Source organism: Simochromis diagramma, unplaced genomic scaffold (genome assembly GCF_900408965.1).
Source record: "Simochromis diagramma unplaced genomic scaffold, fSimDia1.1 OVJJ01000517.1, whole genome shotgun sequence".
Classification (NCBI taxonomy): Eukaryota; Metazoa; Chordata; class Actinopteri; order Cichliformes; family Cichlidae; genus Simochromis; species Simochromis diagramma.
Genome location: NW_024387173.1, coordinates 8,614 through 26,786, shown reverse-complemented (window position 1 = coordinate 26,786; position 18,173 = coordinate 8,614). Strand labels below are relative to the sequence as shown.

Here is an 18,173-nt window from a genome sequence, read left to right as displayed (position 1 = left end):
ACAAACATCTTTATACTGACAAGCAGAGCTGAAGATTACTGTGCTGATTAAAGAAACATTACATTTGGTTAATTTAGGGACTGAAGCTTCAGATTTGTGGGTTAAATTGGACTGATAAGAGATCAAATTATCATGCACCCAGAATTTCTCTCCTTGTTTCATGGAAAATCTTTTTCCTTCTCTCCCTTCCTCTGGAGAGGAGGGGTCCACCCTAGGGCAGAGTCCGAGAATTGGACACCGATCTTTCCTGCTGAGCTGCATCGCTTCATGGAGCAGGCAGTATTTAAGGACGCCTTGTGCCACAGAGCTTCACCAGACTCTCTTCACCTCTTCAGTGGTACTCAGATCTGCCTACTAGTGTTTATTTCTACTTCTAATTACGTGGCAACTAGTTCTCTATTTGTTCCAGCTGGTCAGCTTAAGCAGATCGCGCTGGTCAAAGACGTCAAGCTTTCTCCCCTTAATGGTTGTGAATGGATCATGGAACTCTGAGCCCTCCACCTGCCTGCCCGCTGGCCACCGATCCCTCCCTTTTTCGCCTTATACGGACTAACCCCTCTTAGCTCCTGAAATTTCACGGAAACAGTTAACCCAGATTATCTGAAACACCCCATCAATTCTCTATCACTCTCTCTCTACTTTGATTCCAATTTTTACGATTGCATTGTTCTCACATAATATTAATGCTACAAATACAGGATGTAATGTTCACAGGGTGATGTTAGTACTTTGTTGTAAAGTGAAGAATGTGAATAATTCCTCCATTGTTTAAAGATTTCAAGCGTATACTCAGAAAACTGTGTAAGAACATAAACTTTATCTACTTTGCTGTCCTCATAATCCTCGTATAACTTCGTATCATTGCTGTCAGTACTCTCATGCTCACAGCAGGGTCCTGCTGGAAGAATTCCCAACACTATTGCATCTAAGTCAGACAATAAATGCATTTCCCCACAGTTCCAAGAAATACTCTAAGCTACCAACTTTATACTAAATGTGTGCGTACTACATTACTGTTTGTGTAGTACTTGATAGTAGTTCCAAAAAGATGGGAAGAAATGTTCCCAAAACGCACTATTTCTCTGTAAATTAAGGTGGAAGAAAAGCAAACTAGCTGCTGTTCTATCTTTTTAATTACTGCTCTTGAAAAATAGTTTACAATTGGAAATAGAACATTTCAGCAAACAAAATCACTCAGTGCAGTTATCAAGAGATCCCTTCATAAAATCTGTTTCATAGATCAATTTAAAAAAATAACAGCTCGTCCAACTTTGCTTCATGCTGCATTTTTTGTTGTATCATCTCAATGTACTTTTTTCACCAACACACCACTCATTATGGAATTTCTTTTTCTTATGAAAGTGCTAAAAAGCTGTATAATATATAAACAAGGTGGAATTAAAACTGTTTTTGTCATATGAAAAGGGGCATGTGGCAGTAATTGGACAAAAAAAAACAAAAAAAAACCCCACATTTCACATACCTCCATATCTGCAGTTGAGTTTTTGGTATCATCTGAGTTATCTTTGAAAGCATGCACATGCACTGGGAAGAGATATGAGAGTCTGTATTTTTTTTATAATGATGTTATCCCTTCATATAGCCTGTAAGAATTATTATTATTACTTGCTCGCTGCAAAATCATTTATTTGATATCTTTTTGTATTTCATTGACAGGTGAGGCAGTTGTTGTGATTGCAGGCATGTGTTTACAACATTCACAATTACTGGAGTGAAATTACCCACAATAATATAAATTGAGATGCAGATATGGAAGGAAATAAAGACTTTTTTAAATCTGGCTTTTCAGCCCTGATATTTTCTCAACTTCTGAGAGAATATCACGGCTGTACATAATAAAAGTCCATCAGTGTTTTGGATGCTGTTCCACAAGACAGCTGATTGAAAATGCCACACACAAATGTTCCAAAAGAACAGATGAAAACAGATTTAGTTTCACTGAGACGTTCAGTTGTCTCTCTGACTTGTACACAAAATCATGTCTTTTCCTTGTAACTGTGTATACAGTTAGCTGCATTAATGATACACACGCGGTTTAAAACTTTGCACCATAATACTTAATTTTAATATAAATGTATCATAATGAACACAATTAAAACACAATGATGAAAACAAGCTTGAGAAGAATAACAAGACTTCCAGTTTTGGCATAAAGCAAATATACGAGTTCTTCGTGATTTTTAGCTGATGAAACTCGCCAACCAACCCACTGCTGCTCCAGCACCAGCCACAGCGGGACCAGCAGTAGCTGACAGACCAGCTGCACCTGCAGCACCATTAGACAAAGAAACTGATAAATACTTATGCTTTGTGCCTAATGACTAAATATCACTTCAGTCCTGCTGATATCACAGTGTACTCTATCATTATCATCATAAGAAGTCATAGCATGCACTGCTGTAAAGATGACAGCCAAATTTATCTATCCATGAACTGTATCATTATCATCATCATTATTCACAGTTATTGTTGTAATGATATCATTGATGATGTCATAGTTATGTTTATCATAATGACCATAATTATCATAATGATACAGCATAGTATCATTATCTAATCTAAAATTATGATATTTTCATGAACTTTTTATTTTTGGATGTTGTTGCAAGTTAAAATCCTAATGAAACATCAAATTATTAATTTACCTGCTGACTGCAAAACAGCTACCACACTTCCGGCTGCCACTCCTCCTCCATTAGCAGCTGCAGCAAATGACATCATGCCTGCAGCTATTCCAGCTGAGGTGAAACCAGCAGCTCCCAGAAGAGCAGGAGCAGCGACTACAGCATCTACTGCAGGAAGACAAGACATGGATCAGACCTGGATCCGCCTTCGATTCAAATGAGGTAAAGTTAAATAAACTGCTTACCTCAGGGGTGTCCAACTCCAGGTCTCAAGGGACGGTGTCATGTAGGTTTTAGGTATCACCCTGGGTCAACACACCGGAATCACATGATTAGTTCATTACCAGGCCTCTGGAGAACTTCAAGACATGTTGAGGAGGTAATTTAGCCATTTGAATCAGCGGTGTTGGATCAAGGACACATCTAAAACCTGCAGGACACCACCCCTCGAGGCGTGGAGTTGGACACCCCTGGCTTACCTGCTCCTGCAGCAGAGCACACAGCTGTCGCTACAACCCAACATAAGAACACACATTACCATCTAACTGGGACCTAGCTCAGCTGTTTTTTATAAAAGACAATCTCTATGCACAGGAACTCAAATGACTCACTGGGGTCCATGTCTTTATCTGCCCTGCGTCTGCCCTGAAATTGGTTGATTTTTATAGCAACATAAGCCTCAGTTTTGTTACTGAGGAAAGTTTCCTTTCCTCAGTAACAAAACTTTATGTTCAGAGCTGAACAACAGAGGGCGACAGAGAGCAACACAAACTGTAGAGTGGTTTTAACTGGAACGTTTTTTCTGGCACAAAAATGCTCAGCTGTCATTAATGAAATACATGTTTTCAGACATGTTCTGGCAGACCATCAATGTGTTTAACATGTCTGAGATGATGAGATATCACTTTGTTATCAGTCCATAATGATGCAGTGAAAAACAAAAATCATTTGTATCATGTGTGACACTCAAAGTGTGTGATCAATTTGTGTTTTCACTTCAAGCCTTGGTGATCACTTTCAATTTCTGCCAGTTATAACAAGCAAAATATGTCAGACTTGGGATCAAATTATGTAAAAGCAATGATATATGTATGTATCTGTTATCTGAAAAATATATATGTAAATATAATAATAAAAATAACCAGAACACAACTTCAAAATGCTTTTCATTATTAGGGCTTTATTCAAAGTTGCACAATTTGACCATGTTCATGTGTTTTGTAATAAAACACCACAGCGATACCAGCTCTCAGCCAAGCTTGACGCTGATATGATTGCAACTGTTTCCAGTTGGCAGCAGTAGATATATCATTTATTATTTCTTTTTTTAAATTCTAATTTCAATAATTAGCGTACACTCGCAGCTGTACTCACATAGACTCATTATTCCACTCAGGGAGAGGAGCCTAAGACTGGACTGTGTCTTTTATACAAGTAGGAGGGTCACGAGTTATTTGGTGGAAAACAAAACTCCTGGAGTGGGTGTCATGTGAAATAAATAAACTTTGTAAAGTAAATAAACTTTCTTTAGTAATGATGGAACAAGTGAGTGATTTTGAGGTTGCATCTCACGGGGAAGGCAAAGAAACAGAAACCTAAAGCCAAGAACTAAGAACAAACACAAGCAGAAAACCATGAATGACAATAATCCACGAATATTAACCAATAAACACCAAACCCTGGGTCCGTGACGCAATACCATGACAGATTTATGTGGCAATGTGGCACAATGGCTGTGGCTTAAAGGTCAAAGTTATGTTACATCAAGTGCAGCACAGATTCATATAAATTTTACCTGATGATTCTGAGATTCCTTCTCTTCCACCTTCATACCCGCTGTATAGTGTCTAATAATAGGACAGCATTAACAGTGCACAGTCAGTGTCTTAAAAACCCCAAAACACACTGCACCAAAAATTGGTTCACGCCAAGGATCGGGTCCCCCGACACAAACAGAGTAACATAGTGTACGCTGTTAAGTGCCAGGAGGATTGCCAGGATTTATACATCGGGGAAACCAAACAACCTCTGGCTAAGCGGATGGCACAACACAGAAAAGTGTTGTGGAAGTTTTCCATTAAATAAAGCTGGGGAAGGCTGGGGAAACCTGCAGTCAGCTGAGACTGAAGAAGTCACTTGGATGAGTGACGAAACATTTCTCTCTGAAAACGCTACGTCCAGATGAACAGAATCAACTTTTGGAGATGTGTCTAGAAAAAAGCAAATTTGCTGAACAAAATGTACAAGTGAGTCATGGTTGAAGAAAAAAAAAGTTTCTACAACTGCCTGTGAGGGGTGCAACAGGCCAACCACCAAAGAGTCAATTCTGCAAAAGTACATTAACACAAAATACTTAAAACAAAATATCAATAAATAATTTATCAATCTCTGTGTGTTACAAACCTCATCAGCCAGTGTATTTCTGCTAATATCTGGGCTGGTGCTTTTTTCTAGCCTGTACCCTCTTTCTTGCCTTTACAGAGTGATCACGGAGATTCTTCCACAGTCTGTAACACACTGATTTTTTCTTTCCCAGTGTCGCTGAAATCTCTCCGTGAATTCATTGACATTTGGGAGTCCTTGTGCTCTCGCATTTATGTGTCATACAGATGCCTGTACAGACAGACCGTGGTTTTCCCTCGAATACGTCCATAGTGGCAATTGTGCCAAGTTACAAAACTCAAGAGGTGCATGAACAGCCAAGGTACCACCAAAATGGCGGCACATGCCGTTGTGTTCTTAATGTTAACATTACCTTCATTTCTGAAGCAAGTACAGTTTTGGCATGGAACTGCTTTTTTTATTATTTATGCATCTGTGTGCGCTGTGAATTTTCATTCGTCAGACATTAACTGACTACCAAGAACTGACCTAAGCAGCGACTCCGGGCCGAGCACATATTTCAAACAGCAGTCTGAGCTCATCCTTTAAGCAGTGATGAGGCCCTGTAACCCGAAACAAGACAGACTCTAACATTTCCACACTGTATGTATGTGAGCGCTGTTTGTGAACACAACAAAGAGCATGTGTCATATGTATTTGTGGCTTTTTAGGACTGTAATGCCTTCATGTGATTGGCTGAAACAGTGAACAAGAATGAATGTGATTGGTTGAAAACAGCTGGCTCATTGTGGTATTTACCACATCCTCTTGGAACAGTTTGCTGATACAAAACACCAGAAGCATATCTTGATGTCTGTTATTGCTGTGAAAAGTTTAATGCACCTCAAAGTGTCAGCAAATAAATATTGTTTGCATTCAGCTGACTGGCTTTACTTGAAGCATTATGGTTTGGATGAACTGGACTGCACTGGGGATTCATGGTGAAGCCACCAAATCTGGACTAAAGAAAAAAGTTCACAAGGAACAACAACACATATGAAATAACCTAAGTCAGCTGTGAGTCATCAGCACTGCTGCATGAATAAAGAAGTGTCAGTTAGGTAGAGGATGCCAGGATCAGAAACAGAAACAGAGACTCCAGATAGCTGCTGTGTCTGCATCTCTAAATGACTAAGATATGATTACACCACCCAGCTCAACCAGGTTATTATTCACAAGTTTGTCAAAACATCCAAATTAAGATTGCCCAGGGTTTTAAATGTGTGAGAATGTGCAATAACATCCAGGTGAAATTACATATTCTGTAGGAAATTTATTAGAAAAAGTGTTTACTCGCTATCTATAGTTTTACATAAATAACAAAATGAAATTTATAGTTTGCTTTTGAAAAGTATTTGAGTATCAAGGGACAGTGTATAATAGTTTGCATGAATACAGCATATTTACAGTATGTTTTTTATATGGAAAAAGTCATAATACTGGAAAATATAAAATATGATGTATGCATCTAAAATTAATTGCAATATCAATTCAAAATAGAGGCGTCCCAGACCCAAGTCCACCATCAAGAATAACATACAGTGCAAACGATTAAAATATAAATCATCAAAAATCTAAAAGTTATCAGGGAAGGTTGTTTCAAAGAACATTTGCACTCTTTTAAACACATATCCTGGAATTATTACTAATAATTAATGTGAAGACCCACGCTGACGCTTTAGTGACATCATAGAAAATCATTAGAAAACAGTTTGCAAACAGTTTGTTGAAGTTGAGCTTTTCACTGTTGACTATCATATCTAAAAGGCTTCTTACAACAAACTTAGGTTAGCCAGCTAATATTTTTACAGTACATAGACAATATTTGACTAGCTTAAATTCAGATCTGGTTTTAATGTTGGAGAAAATGTACAGTATCTCACAAAAGTGAGTACGCCCTGCACATTATTGAAAAAATGTTGTATCTTTTCATGGGACAACACTGAAGATATGACACCTTGATAGAATGTAATGTAGTCAATGTACAGCTTGTATAACATTGTAAATTTGCTGTCAGCTCAAAATACCTCAACATACAGCCATTAACGTCTAAACTGCTGGTAACAAAAGTGAGTACACCTGTAGGTGAAAATGTCCAAGCTGTGCCCAAGGTGTCAATATTTTGCGTGGCAACGATTATTTTTTGTTCTGAGTGAAATCTGTCCTGTTAAACTGCCGTATGGTCTTTTTCCAATGTGCTGCAGCTCAGTTTCAGGGTGTTGGCACCCTTCTTATAGCTTAGGCCATCTTTATGTAGAGCAATAATTCTATTTTGCAGATCCTTTGCCATGTTAGACTTCCAGTGAACAGTATGAGAGCGTGTGAGAGCAATAACACCAAATTCAACACAACTGTTCCCCATTTGCACCTGAGACCTTGTAACACTAATGAGTCACATGACACCAGGGAAGGAAAATGGCTAATTGGGCAAAATTTGGACATTTTCACTTAGTGGTGTACTCACTTTTGTTGCCAGCAGTTTAGGCAATAATGGCTGTAAGTTATTTAGAGGGGACAGCAAATTTAAAGTTATACAAGCTGTACACTGTGTCATATCTTCAATGTTGTCCCATGAAAAGACATAACAAAATATTTGCAAAAATGTGAGGGGTTTACTTACTTTTGTGAGATACTGGATATTAAAAATAATGCATGCAACCACCCATGCTTGGCATCACCCATTGGTTATTGAAATCCCACCGTGAAGCCTCAAGATGAGCAATTTTGCCATCATTCTCTTGGTGTTTTCAAACTGGTGTTTTCATGAGCAAGGGGAAGATCTGACTGAGATTAGAACTTAGGGGACACAGCTCAATCAGTTGCAAGCAAGTTGCCTAAAGTGCATCATCATTTACAAAGTTAACATCATGTTGTGTTCAATATGACTGGAAGGTGACACGACAGTTTTTACCCTTTTTCCATGCACTTCCAAAGAAGTGCACTTCCAAAGAAGTGCAGGGAAAAGGAGTAGGTGAAGCTAGAGCAGGTCATCTACTAATCGGAAGGTTGCTTTGATCCTTGGCTCCCACAGTCTGCATGTTAAATATATATACTGACCTCAAGTTGCTTTCTGATGCATCCACTGGAGTGTGAATGTGTGTGAATGTTAGATAGAAAACTCTTAAGCATCAAAAGTGCTTGTATGAATGGATGAAAGAGGTAAGTTGCCTAAAGCGCTTTGAGTGCTCAGAGCATAAAAGAGCTTTATAAGAACAAGTCCATTTACCATTTCATACAAAAGGACGAGAGCTCATTACGAATGATAATGAACTGGTTATGGTAAAGATACATTCTCATAGTTGTTTTCTTCATCACTAGTTTCCTCTTCATCACTAGTTTCCTCTTCGTCCTTATTACACACACTTGCTGAAGGCGGGGACACATTCTCATAGTTGTTTTCTTCATCACTAGTTTCCTCTTCATCACTAGTTTCCTCTTCTTCCTTATTATCCACACTTGCTGAAGGTGGGGATACATTCTCATAGTTGTTTTCTTCATCACTAGTTTCCTCTTCATCACTAGTTTCCTCTTCTTCCTTATTATCCACACTTGCTGAAGGTGGGGATACATTCTCATAGTTGTTTTCTTCATCACTAGTTTCCTCTTCATCACTAGTTTCCTCTTCTTCCTTATTATCCACACTTGCTGAAGGCGGGGATACATTCTCATAGTTGTTTTCTTCATCACTAGTTTCCTCTTCATCACTAGTTTCTTCCTCATCTTGTCTGTGACAGTCCACACTCACACAGGCCTCCTTGGACTTTTTGTCATTTGGGCCTGCTTCCTCATAATCGTGATCATCATCACTCACTAGGTCCTCATAATCATCATCATCTTCATCCAGCCCAGGAGCTCCTCCTTTGATTTTTTCATTAGTGTCCAATAGATCAACATTCACAGAGTCCTCATCATCCTCATCATCATCTTCATTTCCATACTTGTAAGCATTCCCGACTCGGACAGCCACTGATACACAAGTAAGGGGAAAGAATGTGAATATGTAGTCTGATGAATATCAGATGAATAATTGTTTAAAATTTGCGAGCACACACTTTGACTGTGGATGAGAGCTACAGGCTTCTTGGCTCGTCGTTGTCTTCTCCTGCACGTCAGCCCTACCACTAACAGCAACAGCAGGAGCAGCAACAGGAGTCCAACAGATACTGAGGACAGCAGCGGCATCAAATTGACTAAGGAGAGAGAATTTGATCAGTTTGACCATCAAAACACTTCTTCACATAATGAACTACTTTTCATTAATGTTTTAATTTAGAACATGTAACTTATTTCAAGTCTGTTTCAAGAATATGGCTACAGGTCACTGAAAGGGCACTCTGCTCATCCTGTCAACACTTCTCATCTCAACTATGTCTAAAAGTTAGACACGACCACCCATTGATTTGTTAAGTCCTGTTGTCAAGCCTTCTTAATCTCACCATTTTTGCCATTATGAAACCAAGTGTCAGTCATTGGGTGGATCTGAGAAAATGAGGGACAATGCTTGCTCATGAAACGTTTCACCTACAGGGTAGGTCTGCCCTACAGCATGGCCAGCTTTAACCTCCAGTTTGACAATACTACAGAACATAATGTCAATATTACAGACTAAGTGTCACGATCCTCGGTCTTATGACCCAGTGTTTTGAGTTTTAGTTCATTTTGATGTTTATAGTATGTTTAAGCTCATTAGGTCTCCTATGTTCATTTGCTTATTAGTTCCCCCTTGTGTTTCCAACCCATGTTAAGTCTCCCCTGCTCTTCATGTGTTTCATGTCTGTGTCTTACGTTGTCAAGTTCTGGTTGTCATGTCTGCGTCTCATTATGTTTCCTATTTTATTTTGAAGAGATCTTGTGTTTTTATATTATGGTTTATGTTTTGAGTCCTTTGTTGTACTGTTTCTTGTTTCCCTAGGTCTGTTATGGTTATCATAGGTTTAGTTCTTTGGCTTTGTCATATGGCTTCCCTGTGTTCCATGTTATGTCCACTATGACGTTTTTGTACCATGTTTCAGGTTCCTATGTTCTGTCTTCCCAGTTGCTGTTAAGTTTGCATGTTTAGAATTCAGTCAGTGTGTTTCCTGTTTTACTTTGAAGGTCCATGTCTCATGTGAGTGTTTCTAGTTTTGCTTTCCTTGTCTCGTCCAGCCTGATTACTCCCAGCTGTGCTCTCCTTCTGTGTCTCATTCCCTCGTTATCCCTCTGTGTATTTGAGCCCTGTGTTTCTCTTTGTCAGTGTCGTAGTCTCCCTCATGCTGTGTGTGATGCTCCCTGTGTCTCCTGGTATACTTTATGATTAGCTTTCCCAGTTTAGTTTTGTATTGCCTGTGTTCTATTTTTCCAGCAATTAAAGCTGTGCTTTTGAGTTCAAGTTCTGTCCCCGTGAGTTTGCGTTTGGGTCCTCTCCTGCCTGCCACACAGCCGAAACATGACACTAAGAGTAACATTCATCAAAATGATCATTGCTTTAATGGCTTATATTAAGTCTGACTTTCTTTTTATTTGATCTTCATGATTTGTGACTAACTTTCACATAGAATGCAGGATAATGGTGTAACACATAGTGGACAGTACCTCATCCAAAAGACCGGGTCTGTTCTGACTGAGTGACTGTAAGAGGTTTGGGTATACTTAACAGATTTTCTGAGAACATTACTGTAAAAACAATCTGTAATAAGAACTGGTTTGCTAAGATCTTTTTTTTATTTTCTGTCCTCAAAAACAAATGGGGTCTTTTGAGGATGGCTGTAGCTCAGGGGGTAGAGCAGGTCATCTACTGATTGGAAAGGGGGTGGTTCAATCCCTTGCTTCCCCAGTCTGCATGCCAAATATCCTTGGGCAAGTTATTAACCACCTGATGCATCCATCAGAGCAGCGGTCCCCAACCTTTTTTGCGCCACGGACTGGTTTATGCCCGACAATATTTTCACGGACCGGCCTTTAAGGTGTCGCGGATAAATACAACAAAATAAAACTAGTACCGGTACCGAAAAAAAGAGAATTTATTCATAACCCACGTGAAAAGACCCAGGAAAACCGAGTTAACGATAACAAAATAACGCTGAAAACCGATAAAAACCCTGAAAACCATACATTTCACACCTGAGCCTCAACTCTCGTGGCCCGGTACCAAACGACTCACGGACCGGTACCGGTCCAAGGCCCGGGGGTTGGGGACCACTGCATCAGAGTATGAATGTTAGTTAGAAGGCACTGACAAGTATAGAAAACAGTGCTTGGTTAAATGTGGCGTGTTGTACAAAGACATTTGAGTAGAGAAGAGTAGAAAACTGTTATATAAGAATCAGTCTATTTACCATTTTATTTTTATACTCTACCATTTTCCTCCTTTATGACTTCTCTTTGTGGTCTTAAATGTATACATTTATAACAAGACTGGGAAACATAAGCTAATGCAATGGTCACAGTTTACATGGTACATACAGCTACAGCTACCACAGTCAGTCTGATATTTTTATGTTATTTTTTGCTTTTATACAAAAATCCATGAATTCAACACTGTACTTACATTTAATGATGACACTAATCGGTGCCAATACAGCAGATCTGAATGTCCGTGTGGACACTGTGACCTCATACACACAGCTGTAGTTGCCCTGCTGTTCATACTCAGCTACAGGGAAACTAAAGGAGGCTGAGTTGTTGACTGCTGGCTCTGTGAGGTTGGAGCCAGAGAAGCTCAAAATAAAATGTCCACTGGAAAATGTGGAGTTAATGGAACAGGTGAGGACAAAGCTGTAACCCCTGGTGATTTCGGCACCTTCAGGACCCCAGACAAGTCCTGCATTAGGAGATGTCAGAGAAATGATGGGCCTCTGCAGTCTCACTGTGTGAAAGAAAGACTAGGATTAAGAAGGGCAGCAGAAACAAGTCCAATGGTAGCATTTCATGCAAGTTAGCTTATTATTTATGAATCATCATTAACCAATCAACATTAGCCATGTATTTTGTGATCTAACAAATGTTAACAGCTGTTTAATGTTCTACAGCGGTGGTGTCAAACATAAGTCCCAGGGGCCAGAATCTGTCTGCCAAAGACTCCAATTCGTCCCACTGGATATGTGTAGGAGGGCATAGATTTTTGCTGCTGTTCCTACTGATAAAGATCCCTCTCGTGGTCATTCACATTACACTAAGGAATTAAGTAATAAATAAACGTTGAAATGACAGAAAAGTTCCAGCATTTTTTTTTTTTTTTTTTTATATATATATAGTGGGTCAACAGTAATAAAACCAAAAAAAAAAAAAACGGTTTATTAGCTGCAGCCGCGTTTCTGCGAGATTATGCAGAAAAAACAAGATGTACTTTTGAAATTGCGCTTTTTGTCTTATATGAAAAAGTTTATATCTATATTTTTATTACATAGATAAACATAAATTAAAGCTGTTGATATCTTATGACAAGTAATTTCTACAGTTTATACAACACTATTTGTAATAGCAAAAATGTAAAGATCTGTAAATTTGTATTATTTTTATTTAGTTGATCAGTTTTGATCTTTTTATTTTACCCTTTTATTTATTGCTCTTACCTGTGACATTGAGTATGACACTGTCACTTAGCGGGGAATTAAAGTCCCGCCTTGAGCCATTTTTCTGATACTGACACTGGTACGATCCCTCATCAAAGTCCACAGAAGAAATATTGAAGGTAGCAGAGTTTGTAGCTGAATTTTGGGTCCTGTTGAATGAATCTGATGTTTTCATCAGAATGAACGTTCCACCCAAAACCTGAGTGGAGATTGAACAAGTGATTGCAATGTTCTGACTCCAGGTCACCTCACCAGCAGGACTGATGGAGATATGGGGTTTGGGGAAGCTTACTGAAATAGCAACACAGAATTAAAGTTTTCATTTTATCACCAGTTTACTGATTAGATTATACAAAATGGAATATACCATAAAACTTGGGAAATTGGATTTATCCTTACCAGTAACAAAGAGTCCTACAGAGTTACTAAAGGGGGAGGAGAACTTTGAACCCTGAATGCTTTCCTCGTACTGGCAGTAGTACTGTCCTTCATGACTGAAGTTCACTTTGTTGATACTGAAGATAGTAGAGTTGGAATTTGAGGTTTTAGTCTCCATGAATGAGTCAGACGTCTTCTTGAGGATGAAAGTTCCATCTGATGCCTGAGTTGGGACTAAACAAGAGATGCTGGCACTCTGACCCCAGGTGACCTCACTGTTATTTATGGAGATCCTTGGCTTGGGGGGGACCCCTGAAACAATAATTTGGCATGTTGTAAATGTACACCGTATTCTCCTTTTAACTTAAGCATCTCTGGTGTAGTGCCAGCATTGTGACAGTAAAATGGCACTAGCACTGGTTTTCCTGGTCAGTATTTCAACATTTAAGAGACATTTTTGGTTTGTTGGGGTGGTGTTCTACCAATCTATTTATCAAAAGGTCGGTGGTTCAATCCCGGACTGCTCCGGTATGTATGCCAAATATCCTTAGGGAAGATACTAGACCCAAGTTGCCCTCCAGTGCACCCATCAGAGTGTATCTGTGTGAATGTTAGAAAGCATACAAAAAAAGTGCTTGCATGAATGACAGTGGTGTAAAGCGCTTTGATAATTTTTGTATTATCCATCCATTTTCTAAATGATGGCACCCGTATTTGGTTTGCATTGCTTTGTTGCTCATTTGAATAAGTTGCTGCTCTGAGCTTTGATGGCGACTTTATGAATGAGGAAATGAAGTTTCAGGCAGCTGGTTGATGTGCAGCAGGACAGCAGGATACTCTGTTGAAGAAAACCTGCCAATGAGCTGGTTAAGGTTACAATCTGTTTCTCAAATAAGTGACTCAGAGTGAACCAGACTCAAAAGTAACTTTAAAAAACACATAGGCAGCACACAGATGACGAAACAGAGGAAAATCCTGACATGCTCCTACAGAAGCCATGACACCATGAAAGTATGGCCCTGACTAGCATGCAATACTTGAATATTCACACGTCCTGGATTTATTTATTTATTTTTTTACAGGCAGTTGGCCTGTCAGTGTTAACCTTACATTTACCTAAACTGAATAAATAACAAATACAAACAGAGCCAAAAGTCCATTGTGAAGAACAGGAGGAAAAAAAAAGGCAACTCCCTCCGCTCTGAACCCAGAGATGTGCTTCTGAATTATTTCCCCATGTGTCACTGTCAAGTAGTAATACCACATTACTGCTGTTCAATGCGCCGCGCTGCTAAATTAGTCCTTTTCCTGTCAGCATCACCTTGCAAAGCAACTAATGCTTCGATTATGAGATCAAAGGTATCTGCAGACAAGCTCAAGATCAAAGATAACGAACAGAAAGAAGAGCAGCTGAAGAATAGTCACACAGTAGCAGGCAGGACGATTTCATCATTTGTTGAGGTGCTCGATGATACCACAGTGATGTTTCCCACAATATGTCGACCTGCTGAACATTTTAAATTTTTAATTCAATCATCAAAAAACTACCTTACAACTTCACACTGTATTTTCCTGTTGCCTACTTCATATTATTTATTGGATATAGAATTGTAAACTGTGTGTCATTTTTAACTTCACTGAGTATATGTTTTAGTTGTACGCTTGATTAATCATGCTGATCTGTCCGTTGTGTGTGAAAATATGGCAGCCATGGTGTTGATGTTGATTTTGGTCATACAGGCTGTAACATTACAGCTGAGAAAGGACAGTCTTGTGAAAAAGAACATTTTCAAAGAACTCTATGAACAATTAGAATAATTAGAAAGTAACTGAAAAAGTCTCGTTCACAGTTTCAAATTTTGTTTTTAGATTTGATCTTTACTGTCAAAACCTTAAACAGCACCAAGTCTGCAGCTCTGAGAGCAAAATCTAAAACTGTTGGGAACAGGTTATGTTTTAGTTTAAAATCAGTTGGAAGTTCAAAGTTCATTTTCACTGATTCTTTTATTTACAGCAGCTGAAGAGACTTGTGTCTCAGAGAAGAAGAAAATCTCATTTTAAAAAAAGATATGCATTTACATTTTTGTTGGGAAATATAATTTACTAGTAAATGTTTTCTCCAATGAACAAAGTGTAGTAAAAACAATATAATATACTAATTACATTATTTATTAACGAAAAATAATAATCACTTCACCACTTTTAAACAACTTTTATTATGAACTGATATCACGATAGGATTTAACTGAAAGTTTGCTCACCTGAACATGTGACACCAGCATCTTCACCATGCCCACAGTTATGTGTCCTAAATCCTCTGTGTCGACACTCAGTAAGAGAACTTTCACTTCCTGAACAGGCCACATTATCAAGCCAGATTTGTCCTGTACCTTCACCAAAGTGAGCTGATTTATGGAAACTCACTGCTGTCCAGCAGTGCAGCTGTCTGCAGACCACTTCAGCATCTTTTAAGTCCCAGTCATCATCACAGACTGTTCCCCAGGAGCCATTGTGATAGATTTCAACTCTTCCAGAGCACCGAGTGGACCCAGACCCAGCTAGTCTGATCTGACCTATCAAGAACATTATATACACAAAATTTTAATATTTCCCTTAAAGGTTTTCCTTTAAAAAAAGACATAGGAACAGACTGACCTGCAGCAGGTGATGGTGAGGCCAAGAGACAAGAAACTATTGGAGAGGAAACCATGCCATTGCTTATTACATAGAAATGTTCTTGTTGATATGCAGTGATGAATATTTGCATTGAAAATCAAACCCAAAATCCTATTGATACTGTGCCTGTACAAAATTACAAAAAACATTATACATTATAGAAAATCCGTCTTACCGAGGGTAAAAAAATGCTGTCTGCCCCACATGGCGTGTCATTTATGAGATCCAGAGAACACTACAGAGAACCAAAATTGTTCACAGTGCTTGTCCTCCCGAAACACTTCCCCTTTCGTTTTGTCGCGGGGTTTTTTTCCCATCAACCGACACGGGGCATTAAAACTATGCAGAATTAAAGTCTGAAGTTAACACACTTTGTCCAGCAAAAAAACAATCGCATCTATACTTCTGACTGAATGTTATCATTCTGCTGTCTGCTGCCAGCCGTGAGTACAGATATGATCAATGAAATCAATTTGGTTTCACTGTAGGTGTATCGCCATTCGTTGCCAAAAGTGTCAATCAAAGCGCGTATCTCCCGTCTCAGGCCCTTCTATCGGGAGATAGTTAGTCTCAAAAGATTGGAAAATGGTTACGATATTACCCACAAGTGTAAACTAAGATTTACATATGCGCGCACACAATGATTTGTGTGTAATTCCGCGTACTCAGAAATGCGTGCAACAGTCCACACATGCAGCTCCACAAATCAAATAGTTCAATCAGTCATCAGTCTCACTTTCAAAGACCTTCACGAGCTTACTCGTCTCTAAAAATTATTTCAGACATTGTTTATGCTCACATCACGGTTTATGTGCTCGCGGAGTTTTGAGAGATTTTTCACACTTTTCATCTTTCCACGGGGCTACAAACACAAGAGGCGCTCCATCCCTAAATGAAAACTGGACGTTTGAAATTCCTTTGAATCTTTAAATTACGTCCAACAAAACGATTTTTTTTACCAGAAATTTCCAAAGAAAAAAAATATATATACACACACACACACACACACACACACACACACACACACACACACACACACACATATATATATATATATATATATATATATATATATATATATATATATATATATATATATATATATATATATTATATTATATTTAAAAAGATAATTTTTAATAAACAAAAAGGTAATTCTGAATACATCTAAAAAAATGTATAGAGTGCAAAAGTGTGGTAAAACTTTTTGCCCCCTTTTCCATTCACTCATTATTCATGTCTAGCAACCCTATCTAGTCTCCAAGCTAGAAAGGAAGAGGATTGTCACTACAGTGTTGCCACAATACACATCCTTTTGAGGTCCAAGTTGAAGATAAGCTTTGTGAAATCACTGAAATAAGTCAGACTTGTGCATGCATGTCAGTGTAAGCTGGCTTGCAATTAGACCAGATAAGGCTTTGATGCAGCAGGTGTGTTATGTCAACACGTTCTCACTCCCAACTCGTCAAACGTGTGACGCATGGTCAGGCTCCCTCTGCTGCACTTATGGACGCGCAGGGTACCCCCCTCGCGTCGGGAATTGACGTGAAGGGTCCTCCGATTGAAGAGATTGCTGCGGAAGTGCCTGTTGTCGGTATATTTAGACATTTTCCAAATCACATTGTAGTGACGTATACAGAACACAATAAATTATATAATGTAAACAACTACCTGAAAAACAGGTAGAACGATGCTTTTGTATCGTTTATTGCATTTACGGGGGGAGTGATGTATGCTGGGTAATGGCACAGCTAGCTACTGGGTTTATTCACCCGCTTCGGCTGTTATCAGTCCATACAATGGGCGTTATTAGCACAAATCAGTCCCATAGATATGGGCCACCTCCTGCTAGATTGTTCAGAAGGTTGTTCTCATCCATCCAGATGGAGGATCACTAACAGGAGCGTGGAAGACTCCAGAATCCACTCTGGCTGGAATCCGGTGGATATGCAGTGTGTACAGGTAAGACCATTTAAACGGACAGCATTTATAGAATGACTATTAAAAGTCAACGAGTGTCAGTAATGTTAATGTGGTTATGTTAGTAATACACCGAGTGCTAATATAACAGCTTTAAGATGCATTTGTAGATATTATTACGTGTTTTACCGTCTTTATGGTGCTAGCTTAAAGTTACGGTGTAAACGTTAGCTTAGTAAAGCTGTTACTGGTTAAACGATGTTAGCACAGAAATATTAGCTTCTGTCATGACTGATGAAGTTACTAGTTAATAAAGTTTTCAGTAAAGTGTTTAATCACAGCCACAGATTGACAGCAAATATCTCGATTAGCTTCAGTGCATCTGTAATAAATATGTGCAAGTTTCAGTGCTTCGTTTAAACTGTATGATACTTATACTGACCCAGGGTCAGTGTAAAATACAATCCTAGCTGTGTGAACAAAGCCTGGCTCCTTTTTCCTGCCCTCATAAACCCAGTATCGGCTTTCTTTCGCTTTTCCTCTCTTTTGATCTTTGTCTTCTTTTTTTCCTTGCTCTCCCGCACCTCCTTTTTCCTTCCCTTTCCCCCCTCGCTTTCCTCTC

At 38.9% G+C, this 18,173-nt stretch overlaps 1 protein-coding gene and 1 long non-coding RNA gene across 2 annotated transcripts; both read right to left on the bottom strand.

Moving 5' to 3' along the window:
• Positions 1–713: 713 nt before the first annotated feature.
• LOC120744711 lies at positions 714–2,987 on the bottom strand. The gene is made up of 3 exons (XR_005698441.1): positions 2,891–2,987; positions 2,667–2,813; positions 714–2,287 (listed from the first exon to the last, which is right to left on the bottom strand). It is a non-coding gene; the product is annotated as an uncharacterized LOC120744711 (long non-coding RNA).
• Positions 2,988–4,797: 1,810 nt separating this feature from the next.
• LOC120744710 lies at positions 4,798–16,563 on the bottom strand. The gene is made up of 8 exons (XM_040049242.1): positions 15,807–16,563; positions 15,611–15,646; positions 15,217–15,528; positions 12,977–13,267; positions 12,578–12,868; positions 11,554–11,871; positions 9,080–9,217; positions 4,798–8,993 (listed from the first exon to the last, which is right to left on the bottom strand). Exons 1-8 carry the CDS (start codon positions 15,835–15,837, stop codon positions 8,302–8,304), a joined length of 2,109 nt encoding a protein of 702 aa, XP_039905176.1. The 5' UTR covers positions 15,838–16,563; the 3' UTR covers positions 4,798–8,301.
• Between the last annotated feature and the right edge of the window lie 1,610 nt (positions 16,564–18,173).